Genomic DNA, 13,270 nt, shown 5'->3' on the forward strand with positions numbered 1-13,270 from the left:
CAATGTAAGTAACTAAGGAATTTCCCAGTTCAAATATTTATTGATTTATTACTATCAATTTCGAAACTCCACATATTTCTAAAGGGAGTTGTGATGAGACCATGGGGATGGGGCCAGGGGTCGAACTGTTGAGTTTAGACCATTACAACTTGCAAGAGGGGCCCAAGGGCCAAGGGCATGGGGCCTTGCGAAGGGTTAAGACCAACACACGGCGGTGGACCGATAAGTACTCACAATAATTCCCTGCCACCATGTCCAGGATACTTCACTGGTCTACCAATAAGACTCAAAAATGAACTGGAGGGTCAGGAGGGAGAGTCTAAAAAACTCTCTGCTTCGCCACTATGGCCTTAGTAGGTACAAATTACAATCATAACAATGGTGTCATTGGTGTGGTCCCAGCTGGCCAGCTCCACTTCTTAGTAAAGTTAATTGACCTCAAAGTCAAAGGCTGCCCAGGGGGCAGGCCCGGCAGGGGCAGGGACCCTGTGCCAAGCCCAAGGGACCCACGCCCCTTTTTGAGTGTTTTTTATTTTCGTGAGATAGTGGCAACTGGCAAGTGTCACCGATTGGCGATTACTGCATTCACTCACTGATTCAGTGTTCAAACGTCTTCTCATTACATTCAGGTACTCATTCAGATTCACGTTCGTATTATTGTTCGTAGATTTATTGTTGAAGCTTCCGACAGTAAAAAAACACTGAAGAAACAAGGTTATTTATTTTGCTGTCCTTGGGTTTGCCGTTACTTGCCCGATATGAGATTTCATTGCCTCGGATTCAGCCAAAGACAGACTCTAAGCTGCCGCGCTCCTCTGAAGTCTTCATCTTCAGGCCATAATACTGACCCGTTATCATGTGTGTGAATTAAAAGCTGTTTATTTTAAAAAGGATTTAATTGAAAGAGTGTGATCTGCACTCTTATAAATTTGTAACTGACGTGGAGAAGAAACAACTGAATGAATTTTAATCAAGAACGTGCGTGACAGCTCAGCCTTAATACTTAATGTCAATCATTATTTTACGCTGACACCTACCGACAAAATTCATAAACATAATTATAGCATCAGAAGCTCTGAAAGTGGTAATTATTTTCAGGTTACTCAGGCTGTGGTGTTTCAGAAGGACATGACTACTTCTATTATTCCTCACAAGCAACTGAATCTTGCGGGGCAAAGTAGTTGAAGGTTCTTCGAATGAAAAAAAGACTACCATCATGCTTCAAAAGAGGCTTATATTTTTATGGTGGGCCACTTAGCAGCAATGATTTGGTGACCAACGCAGGCTTTAGTAGAAGCATAACTCCCATTTGAAAATTTTTTTTTAAAGTTTCCAGTCTGTGTTTGTTACCTAACTGAGCCATACACCCTTTAGAAGACCTCAAAAGGCCTGCAGGGATTGAGAACAATTAGCAACCTGTACACACACAACTAAACAGGCAGGTACAGATAAGGCAGGATGAGCATGCAGCCTACTCAGAGATGTAGCATTAATGATTCATTAAAAAATTACTACCTATATTAGTGAAAATTATAAAATGGATAATCAAGCACATATGATAAGTGCAACTCTAACATAGAAACAACAAATATAACTTTTCTCCCTTGTGGGAAAATTATGTTTATGTTCAGCTTTTTTATGTTATTATGTTAACATACATTAAACACAAGGCAGAAAAGAAACAAGATGAGATGTAAACGGGCCTTAAAAAAGTTACGAGTTTAATTGACTTGACTAAAAAGACTTGACTGACATGTCGGTTGAGCTGGTCTCGAAGCACCTTCAGAATGAACACAGCTTGACTCTGAGCAAAATCTCTAAAAAGCTATTGGAAATTATACCTGATGGCACTTTGGCACCCCTGATGCCCATGCTGAGATCAACAACCAGCTGCTCCACATTGAGGATGTCAGCACTGAGGTAGGAGACACAGCGAAGCAGCAGGACACTTAGCAGCTCCAGCGCAGCACAGCGCACTTTAGCAGCAGGGTCCCCTCGGTACAGCAACACGCTCACAAGCTGCACATTTCCACACATAAATTAATAAATTGATCATCAAGGTTAAGTTGATTAAATGCAGGCAATAGTGAAAAGTGATAAATAAAGCCTGCATTTATTTATCAAAGTGATAAATTTGTGACTGATAAGACATACCGTATGTTTTATTTTTACTAAGTGTATTATAGGACAAGAATATAAACTTTTTTTATTTTGATCAAGTAGATTGCATCACAACTTTCAAATTCTACCAAAAGTCCAATTTGCCAAATTTAAAGAAACTGAAAGAAAACTTAATAATAACTGTTTTCTGGTATTCAACATAGTTTGCATGAAAGAATAAGGTAGCTCACATTTCTTTTATTAACACACAACACTTTGATGCACAAGGACCAGGGTTGGTGATTTTTTTTATTTTTTTTTTTAAATCAAAAAAATCAAAAATCAATGATTTTTTTATTTTTTTCATGATTTTTTTATTTTTTTTTTCAGCTTTTTTGTCTTTTTGAAGTGTTATTTTTTATGTTGCAATTAGCCTACTAACAATAACAGTATATGGATCATAATGGATGGCTAAAAAGGGCACTTATTGCCTTCAATAATGACCAACAGGCCGAGTTGGTGTTTACCACTTAGGGATTTTTGGGTAAACAATTATTGATAAGTCTATTCATTAGCTTTGTAAAGTAAAGTTTGTATGGACTGAAGGACCTACCTATTACTGATAGATACTCACAAAAATCTCATCAGTATACTGGGCTACTTTGGAGGCTTGTTTCTCCAAAAGTATTCTGATGACTTCCAAGGCAGATTTCTTGGCATCACCATAATGTTTCCTGGAGACGGTTTGTCGACAGAACTGCAGCAAGCCATTTTTTCCCAAAGAGCAGCTCACATGTACATCTGAAATATAAAAAAATATAACTTAGTACTCACTGCAGTGAGTGACAGAGAGCGCATTTTCTCATCGACGAAAACTTGAGGTCACGGACAGACAGACAGACATGGCAAGAACAATAGTGCATTTTTTCCATAAATGAGAAAATGTGCTAAAAAGAAAATGTAGCCAAGTATTTAGAGGAAGAATTTGAATTTTTTAAGTTAGTTACATTTGGAGATTAACCAGCATTTCCCCAAGGTCTATGATTTCTACAATTCAATTATCTTTTTATCCAAAATCCCATTATTAGGCATAAAATTTAAGTATGTCATTAAAAAACCAATCCATATTTTACCCACATTTGAACTCATTTGTACAGTGGTTTGGTTCATTTCAACATGTAAAAATTTTCATGTCTTCTAAATTAGATTTATAAGAATCCTCTAAGTAAATGTTAATTTTTTATCCACATCTTTCCTCCAAGTTTTGCCATGCCATTCCCCATTTAGAATAAATTCTCAGGTACAGGTAATATTTCAACATGGTAAGTAGGTATTGATGACTTGCTCCCAAACAGCAATAGGTATACGGTATTCACCATTTCAGGTTTTAAACAAACAAAATCACACAACTAACCTCTCATAAATGCTTATAAATTGATTATCAATTTTAAAAAGGCAAACAATAACTCACCATAGTGGGCTGATGTAGTATCACTGCTCAACAATTCTGAAAGATCAACTATTATATCCTTAGCAAAACCTCCATTTGAGTCATTGTCATTATATACTAAATTTTCCAATTTATCCAGCAATATTTGCACTTCATTATGACTTTCAATTGCCATTTTTACTGAAAAATTGCTTCCTCAATGATTGTTGCTCATTTTCTTATTTTCAGATTAATGGTAAGCCGCTAGGAGCCTCAAGACTGGAAGCTGCTAGAAGCCACTAGCAACACTTGAACCTAGCAAAGTTTCATTGCAAGGCTTCCTGCATTCTGTCACAGAGGTTCATAAAAATTTTGTTTGTTGGCAGACACAATTGTCTGTTTGTTGTTGGTAGTCAAAGTACTAACATCATGTCATCATGTTGTTAGTAACTTAGTAGGACGCCAATACTTCAATAGTTTGATTGGTGAGGCTCCTCAACTTAACTAAGTTGTTGTTAAACTGGACTGATGAGAAGACGTTTCAAAGTCAAAGTACTAACATCATGAGTGAGATAGCAGTTTGAGAATTTTGTATTTTAGCAAAAATCATAGTTATTTTTCACTTATGAAGGCACTCAATGTTGAATTGATAATCAATGTTGATAGTGTAATTTATAAACATGCATATCTACAGTACTTTACAACTGTCAACTTGGCCTTGTAAATGTATTTCAAATCAGTGCTCAAGTCAATAGTGTTCATGCAGTAGCACAGCACAATGATGAGGCTCAAACATAGTGCAATTATATACGTAGGTAATAGGAAAGAACATGGTATTATGACATTTTGAAGCAATCAATGCTTCTTTACAGACCAACCACTGCACAGCCACAACACACTAGCACCTTCCCAAAGTAAAGTTAGTTTAACACACTACCATAAATGAACAAAAGGGACTTGCCAATCATGTTGTGAGCTCAAGCTGTGCCAGCAGCTGCGGCAGCTAGCCTCGTTAGGTGGACTGAATCGTGAATTTGAAATCAAAAGCCTTGGTTTCAAGTCCATAGGAGCCTAAATTTCCACCTAAAAATTTTTAAAATTTATGTTTCTACACGGATTTCAATGCTGTAAACATTGAGAAACTTCAAAGTATCTCTCATGCAAAAAATACTTTTTGCAATCATGCAATGCAATACTCTCATGCAAAAATAGCAAAAACAAATTTGAATATAAACATCACTTGAAAACTGAGCAATTCAACTTGGACCGCTGGACAAATGTTGCCAATGATCGTGAATTAGATTTTGGATTTTGATATTATGAATAATTTTGATCGTGATATTGACAGTAGCTAGTAAGGTCAACCAGTCAACCTTCCAACATCAAAGTAGGTACCAACACCATGAGTTACAAGGTGATAGAGAAAAAAAAAGGCCTGAACTCGTGAAGCCAGTATAGCCTATAGGGAAAGAAGGTCACAAGGGTGGAACAACCAATGAAAGTCATTGCCATTTTTAAAGTTATTTATGGCATTTTGGAACCAACAGAAGCAACTAAGAAATTACACAGTTCAAATCTACACTTTTTTATTTAAATACATTTTGAAACTCCCCTAGGGCCTAGTCCCCCTGTTTCTAGAGAGGGGTTGCAAGGGGCCCATGAGCCTGAGGTCAGATTATTCATTCCAGGTTGTGAGATGGGTTTAGACTGTTAGTGTTGGTTCAAGGGCCAGGCAAACAGCTCTAGACCGGGACAAAGAACCAAAAGTACCTTCTGCGATAGAATTTCATTACGGGGTCAAATAAAGTAGGTATTGTGATTTGTGAAAAACCATAGGCTTATCGCTCTAAAAACACTGATAATTTTTCATTTCTCCTGTCTTTACTATGGAAGGATACCGTAGGCGATGGGACGTAGACGGTATCTACTGTCTACTGAGGCTACTCTGTACATACCTACTGTCTAACCAGTTACCACTTACCAGTCCAGTGCAATAGCAAATGGGCAACATAGATACTACTTACTAGTCAAGTAGTCATACTAGTACTACTGTCTAGCCTCTAGGTACTAGGTACGTACAATCATAACAATGGTGTCATTGCCTCATTGGTGTGGTCCCAGCTGGCCAGCTCCACTTTTAGTAAAGTTAATTGACGTCAAAGGCTGCCCAGGGGCATAGTGGCAAACCAGAGATTCTTTGGAATCAGTTCATTTTTAATTTCCTCATCTACTCAAGATTTAAAACAATTTCTTGTGTATGATAATGCTAGGCGGAAAATGGGATGATTCCGTAGTTTTTAGGAAGATAATTGAAGTAGAATATCACCATGGTTGAACCTATGGTTGAACTAGTAGATATATAGTTCAACAATGGGTTGAACCAGTATGTGAACTTTTACAATATGACAGTGATGTGCAATAAAGAGCATGTTTCATATTATATTCATACTAGGCACGTGATGTGTAGTAGCGTTCGAATAAGATCTACCCATTATTTGTTTTTCCATATCTCCTGACACCTGTCAGGCGATAATAATTACATATCTAAAAAATATTTAATTGCAGAGTGCAGAGGGATTAAATAAGGCATATTAAACACGTATTCAATGTAAATCACTGTTCGCCACTCTAAATCAGCATTTAGCAATTGCTAGTAGTGCCTGTCACTGCCTGAAGCAACAATAGCCACGCTAAGTCTCATTAATTCACCGCTTATATCTCGATAAATATGTATTGATCAGGGAGCAGAGAGATGAAATGAAATGAATCAATCTCTTTTTCGTTATAAATCATCTCTCCGTATTGGCGCATTCCCCATTACCATTCGCACTTTAGTCTAGTACTTATAGCAGCAGTGGCCGCGTCAGTTCTCCGAAGTTCGACGCATATACCTCAAAAAGTTTTCAAAGGGACGGAGTGATTAAATAAGATGACTTAACAACTTCTTCAATATAAATCACCACTACAAACTTTCCAGTAACACTAACACTCGTTAATAGTGCTAGAAGCAACAATGGCCGCGACATGCAAGTTTCAGAGGTTCAATGGCAAAATCTCTTAAGCATTTGACAATAAAAGTACTGAGAGTGCGAAGTGATAATAATTATTTTTTTATAATTAAGCCCAATAAAGGAAAACTTTTGCATTTAATTTCTGTAAAATAGTGGTGAGCATGGTTAGGTGCATGGTTGATATTAATTCAACCATGGTTAGGAGAATTAGATTCGTTGTTACTTCTTTGCCGGGCTGTCAGTAATTAGCAAGCATAGCATAGCAATCTCGGCATCAGATGTTAGGCTTCCACAGCCTGTTGCCGATTCTGTTGTGCCTGGTACTCTTTTCTTGGTCCATACTGACTGCTGATCCTTTGATCAGCTCTAATAAAGGTGGGAAGCTCGTCTACACTGTAGACAAGGTCCCGCATAACACTCTCCAGTCTGTTCTTAAAGGCATCGACGCTGGGAGCCTCCACCACCCGTGCTGGCAGTCTGTTCCACCTCTCCACCACACGCTGGGTGAAAAACCTTTGACGAAGACTCGTATTGCAACGCTGCTTCTCCAGTTTGTAATGGTGACCTCTGGTGTTTGTATTCTTTTCCAGTTTTAGTATACTGTTGTCCAATTTATAAACATTGTGCGTGTACTTGTAAGCAGGACATGCGCTGGTGAGAGGCTGTCACGTAATCTTACTAACAATGAGATGAATCCTTAGATGAACCCTTAGAATCTTCTTTGCAACCATCATTTAGTACGTTAAATTTGTTATTTGTCCATATTCTAATTGATAGTATTGTTGGAGTCGCGCCAATACCGTTTAAAGTACAGCTAGGAGCAAATTCAAATGTTCCTTTTAATTGGGGAATTTGCTACTCATTTTTGCGTTAGTTTTCTCTTAACAACGTGTGTCTCTTAGAAATTAAACATCAATTGCACAATATAAAAAAGTCAAACTGAATAAACCTGCATCCAAATCCGTAAAGCTTACATAATTGACTGATTTTGTTTCTGTTTCTCTATTTAAGTATTGAATCATTTCAGACTTATTTTTAAGAAAGCTGTAAACTTTAATATCACAGTCGCGCTAAATAGCACAAATAGGAGTGGATGTAATCGTTTATGTAGACGATTACATGAGTATAAAGTTTAAGCGAGAAAATAACACTTTTTCAATTCGCTTTCAGAATAGTTTATTTATATAGCATCCTTATGAAGCATAATGAATCCTTATGAAAATGTTATTTCCCAATCACAACATTCCTAGTGTTTCCACAAAGGCATGAAAAGTGTAATACATGTGATTTTCAGTTTTAATTAGACTTCATTGTTGAATTTACGCGAGTACAGCATGCTTATTGCATTGATTCTTCTTGAATATGAAATGAGTATTCAAATATGACGTTTAAGAACTTATCTGACTAAATTTGATTGATGCTAAATTCCATCTTCATACATGGCGACATTATGGAACGTTTAGTGACGAGTGACTCCCAATAACCTCTCTGGCGCGAAATTATGGTCTGATCGACCCTTCCCTGTGCCCGCTTTGTAAATGGCACTTCACCCGTCATTGGGCTTGGCATTCATTTGGCGCCGTGCGATGCAAACACCGAATCGACACAAGTTGATCCTTTTACCATGGAGTTAAAATAGTACCTTGAGTGGCATTTTAAAATAACCAAACTTTCGAACGTATTAAATATATAAGATGTAGGGCGAAATTCTATGATTGTACGGAGCGTATTTCATTGATATACTACAATGGAAAAATGCATGACGAAAATAAAGATTCAAGGAAAATGCAGTGATTGGCATCTATAAAACGAAAAATACAATTAAAGTTAATAAGGCATGCAGTTAATGAACAAAATCACAAAGTTAGCTTTTTTCTAATTACAAACAAGAGTCAATTGGAATAAAATTCTGACATGATAACCAGAAAATAATCAGGAAATCTGGGGCACAAATAATATATTTGAAAAACGCCTACCGTAAAGATGGATTCTGACTCACTTCCTAAACTATATTTTTTACAAAGTGTTTCATTTACAATCATGAAGGTAAGAAAAAATCGAATTAAATATCTCATATTCCTATTTTCAGTGACAAAAACTTAGGTTCTGACCTGGAATTATATGAACTAATTTTTAAGGACTTAAAAAAATGCTGGAACTCGTCATCACTCCAAACAGTCAGCTACACAGTGACGGTCGCATAGTGTATATATTTGTATGGACGGTTGCATTGTACTTAGCGGTCATAGTTTCACTACATATTTATAGCTACATGCAGGGACCACAGCTCTAATAAATCTTCGCTATAACACTTGTTCTTATTCATAAATGGCTCAATAAAAAGTCGAAGCATTCAGCAGCACCATCAGTGATTTTTCTATCGCGCAAATCATGATCTCAACCCTAAGTATAAAAGCGTCTCATTTGTTCCTTAATTAAATTTAATAAGCAAGCACGTAGGTGGTATAAAAACCGAGTTATTTTATACTCAAAATATCAATAACTATTCAGTATTCCACGAGCATAGGATACATCGCAGACTTAACGCACTCTCACGAATACAACTGTGGCCACAGATTTCGATATGTCATGTTCAGCACTAGTTGCTGAAAATTTTCTGACGTTGAAGTAGGCAAGTCCTAGCTGAATAGAGATTTGTGTTACAATTCACGAGTGACTGGTGCGACAGCGCGGCGCTCTATGTAGTGTAGCCTTGATAGATGGAATCTGGACACCGTGCAAGGTTCTGTGTTAGTCGATTTTGCCATGCCTTAAGCTCACGTGATAATTTGCTTTCTTAACAAATTGAATTGTGTGTTAAAAATTAACTTAGCTCTGTTTCGCAGCAGCCTCACATCAGCTCCAACAACGCACACATTGCTACCCCTGTATCCTGTAACATCGCTACAACACGAGCAACTCCACGTACCTCACTCAACAACACGAGCAATTCCACGTACCTCACTCAACAACAAGAGCAATTCCACGTACCTCACTCAACAACACGTGCAACTCCACGTACCTCACTCAACAACACGAGCANGTCATCACCACGTGCTCCTGACACCTCGTCATCACCACGTGCTCCTGACTCCTCGTCATCACCACGTGCTCCTGACACCTCGTCATCACCACGTGCCCTTGTCTCCTAGTTCGTCCCGTGGTCGCCATCAACGAGCAGGTCACGTGTGCTAACAATAATCTGGCAATTATTAATATGTTTTCATTAACCAACCAATTTCATCCAGCCCAATCACTCATTAAATGCAAATCACTACGTACTTTCTGGGTTGAAAATTTTTTGAGTTATAAGCGTTGAACCTTGTGAACGGTACGTGATTGTTTTGCTTAAAGAACTATTGGCGAGTGCTAACGTATGGGCCTATTTCTTCAACGCCGACACTTCTATTCTATTCTATTCTATTCTAAATGCTATTGTCGAGTGCAGAGTGGTGATTTACATTAAATAAGTCATTGATTCACCTTATGTCATCACTGTAAAGCATCTTGAGTTCAATTTTTTAAAACAAAGATGCTTTTCCAATTACTTCGGTCTTAGTGTTGATCATTGTATGAATAACGGTTCGTTACAAGCTATATAAATATATATGCAAAGAAAACAATTGTAAATAGACCAAATCATTTCAGCTATCGAACAAAAGTACTTAGTACGGGATGGCAGTTCATACACTCGAATACTTGTGCTTATAAAAGGTTCTGGTGCAATGAACCAAATACTAGAAGTTAGAATGAAGTCAACTATTAATTATCGTGCTCAAGGTGTTGACGTTCACATTCAGACAAATCTCATTTTTACATTTAAATTTAATACTAGGTATGGCTATTTTATCAATTCAGAATCTTGAACGAAACGCTACAATAACGCACTCTCTGGGTTGAATATTTTCTGAGATATAAGCGTTGAACCTCATAAACGAACGCGGTGTAAGGATCAAGCCATTTCTAGTTAACATTAGGGTAATATTCACATTCGGCGCAATAATCTGAATCCATTACCCGATCATAAGCCACTCTTTGAGTCTTACTCTGGCCGCCAGCGCCATAGGTTAGTAGCTTAATGTGTGCTCTTGATGGGAAATCTTCATTTGTCTTGCCTGTGATAATTCTGTTCCGAATAACCTTTGAAACACTTAAGGGGTCATGCTGATCTCTCTTGCGTCTATTCCAGTTCCGGTTGGGGAGACTATCTGGTACACCCGTGACCCGAGTTAAGAGCAGGACTACCACCGCAGTGTTATGGAGTAGGCCAATTGAACCGCCAGTCGTCTGTGCCTCTACCGCGAGTCGTCTGTGCCACTACAGTCAGTCGTCTATGCCTCTACCGTCAGTCGTCTTTGCCTCTACCGTCAGTCGTCTGTAAACTCTACCGTCAGTCGTCGGTAACTCTACCGTCGGCTATCTGCACTCCTTCAAAGGACATTGCTTTGTTCCTACGTTAAGTATTCCTGCCTGCATCGTTGTCTATTCGTTTACTTTCAATTAAAATTACAGTGTAACCCGTCCATTATAACCCACCAATTCGATTGATGCCGTTCATTCAGCCTCTCCGATAGGTTGAAACATGGTCATTGCTTTTCTATGCACTATTACCTGCGAGCGCTAAATGCTATTGCCGAGGGCGGAGTGACGATTTACATTTATTAAATGTTACATTCTCTTTATTTCACCACTCCGCACTCTCGGGGTTAAATGTTTTCGGAGATATAAGCGCTAAACCTGCGGAACCTGAAGCAATCCTTAGGTTTCACTAGAAATTACGTCAGATAAGATCGTTGAACATGTTTATGCATAAAAATTGCAGATCTGCATCAAACGCTAAAATTGAAGTTCCTAGATTCAAAATAATTTGAAAAGTTGGGATTTTTTGACACCAGTGACAAATAGTGATATTCTATTACAGCGTCAGCTCCTAAAATTACGGAATCACCTGTATCTCCGCTGCATTTGATCGATCCATTGTTCACCACGCGTTCTGCACTGCAGCTTGTAACCCTCTAGCCACGCCACGCCGGTTTGAGCTGGGTAGACAACGGATGTGCGACGGTTTGGCGCCGGCAGTGACTGACTATGAACGTATGTCTCGAACTCTGCATTTCGAGACCTCAAAAAATTTCATTAATCAATTAATAAGGATCAGAACTTTTAATTTGTTATTACTATTGTGAAAACTGAAGAGGAGAGGGGCACCTGCCCTATGACTATGTCAGCCTTGCCTGCCAATGCCTGGCAGCTTGACTCTCTATTTTGGAAGACTGGCATTGCAAACATGTAGCTACAAAGAATACTGCTCAAAATTAACTAGTCATTGCCATGAAATCTTCAGATAATACCTCATCACTTTAGGAAATGGAGAGCCTGGGGCCATCATGGAAGGCCAAACTCAAATATCTTACTATCTCTAAAAAATTGCTGAAAAAAAGTGTGAAAAGTGAGATTTTAGAAAAGTACCTCTGCTAAGGTCTGTAGCAAAAAAAAATTTGCTGTATTAGATATTTTTACTTGCATAAAAGTTGCACACAGGTGTTGGCTTAAAAACGTGATTGATGGAATTTGCATATCTCATTCCCCTCCCNCATGTATGACAGCTCCAGTGGACGGCATCGAGGATTTGCATTCATTGATTTTAATGACTATGATCCTGTTGACAAAATTCTGTGTGCGTTATAATGCCCATTAGCATAAAGTTTTTAACTACCTTATATTTACTCATCTACAAATAAAATGTTTATCATTTATTGGTTATTTTTGGTCAAAATTCACTCATTTTGTATTCTTGTGACTTATTTTAGTTTTAATTAAGGCTGTTGACAATGGGTGATTTTATTAAGTGTCGAAAAGACTTCATAAAGATGTGTATAAGAGACAGTCATTACTCAGCGTAAATGGCTTTTCATTAAAAATTACCCGGCGACGCATCTTTAAAATGGCCGGCGACGCTTTGGGCTTAAAAATCCATATATTGCCGATGCTGCATCCACCCTCTGCATAGTGGCTTGCAAACTCCACACCCTGCAAAAATTGTATGTTGACCCTATAAAAAAAAACATGATCTCAACTGCCACTATTTGGAAGGTACAAAGAATTACTTGTCCTTACCTTAGGCTTACAGGTTACAGCATACAAAGCTAAAATATAAACAGGCAGATAAAAATACGGGTGACCAAAGAAGGAACAATCAGGACCAGCGGCAGCAGATCCCAGAGGAACTCAGGAAGAACATAAATATGTATGATTATGGAAATTACGTTGAAGATACTGTTGAAAAAATACTTCAACTCTTTGAGACCATTAACCACTAGTGTCCTTCAGCCATGAACGCCACTGACTTTCTGGCTTCTGGCCTTCTGCGAAGTTCTGCCACTCTGCTGAGCACTAAAAATTGAATTTCTAATATTGGTGGTCTTCTTCTTCTTTCTTTGCAGGGTGTCCACTTGGTCTTGGAGTGGACTTAAAGCCGCAGGTCTGCCAGATGGATGACCGTTGGGCCTGAGAGCTTATAGCTTGGGGTTTTCAGCTTCTTTGTATATGAAGTTAATTGCTGCCATTTAGTGAGGTTGGCTGATGTAAGCTCAGTGCAGGATTGGGTAGAAGTTTACAGGGAACATATATTAGTAAATGAAATGAGTTACTGCTAATGTAATTTAGATAAGTAAGGGCTGCTAATATAACAGCCTTCATTAAACAAAAAAAATAATAATAATAATAGTAA

At 38.1% G+C, this 13,270-nt stretch overlaps 1 protein-coding gene across 1 annotated transcript; it reads right to left on the reverse strand.

Annotated features, from left to right (window-relative positions):
- Positions 1–1,430: 1,430 nt before the first annotated feature.
- LOC125179327 lies at positions 1,431–3,916 on the reverse strand. The gene is made up of 4 exons (XM_047884974.1): positions 3,572–3,916; positions 2,735–2,901; positions 1,842–2,019; positions 1,431–1,471 (listed from the first exon to the last, which is right to left on the reverse strand). The coding sequence occupies exons 1-4, from the start codon at positions 3,723–3,725 to the stop codon at positions 1,431–1,433; spliced, it is 540 nt and encodes a 179-aa protein (XP_047740930.1). The 5' UTR covers positions 3,726–3,916.
- Between the last annotated feature and the right edge of the window lie 9,354 nt (positions 3,917–13,270).

This window comes from Hyalella azteca, unplaced genomic scaffold (assembly GCF_000764305.2).
Source record: "Hyalella azteca isolate HAZT.00-mixed unplaced genomic scaffold, Hazt_2.0.2 contig16642, whole genome shotgun sequence".
NCBI classification, from domain to species: Eukaryota; Metazoa; Arthropoda; class Malacostraca; order Amphipoda; family Hyalellidae; genus Hyalella; species Hyalella azteca.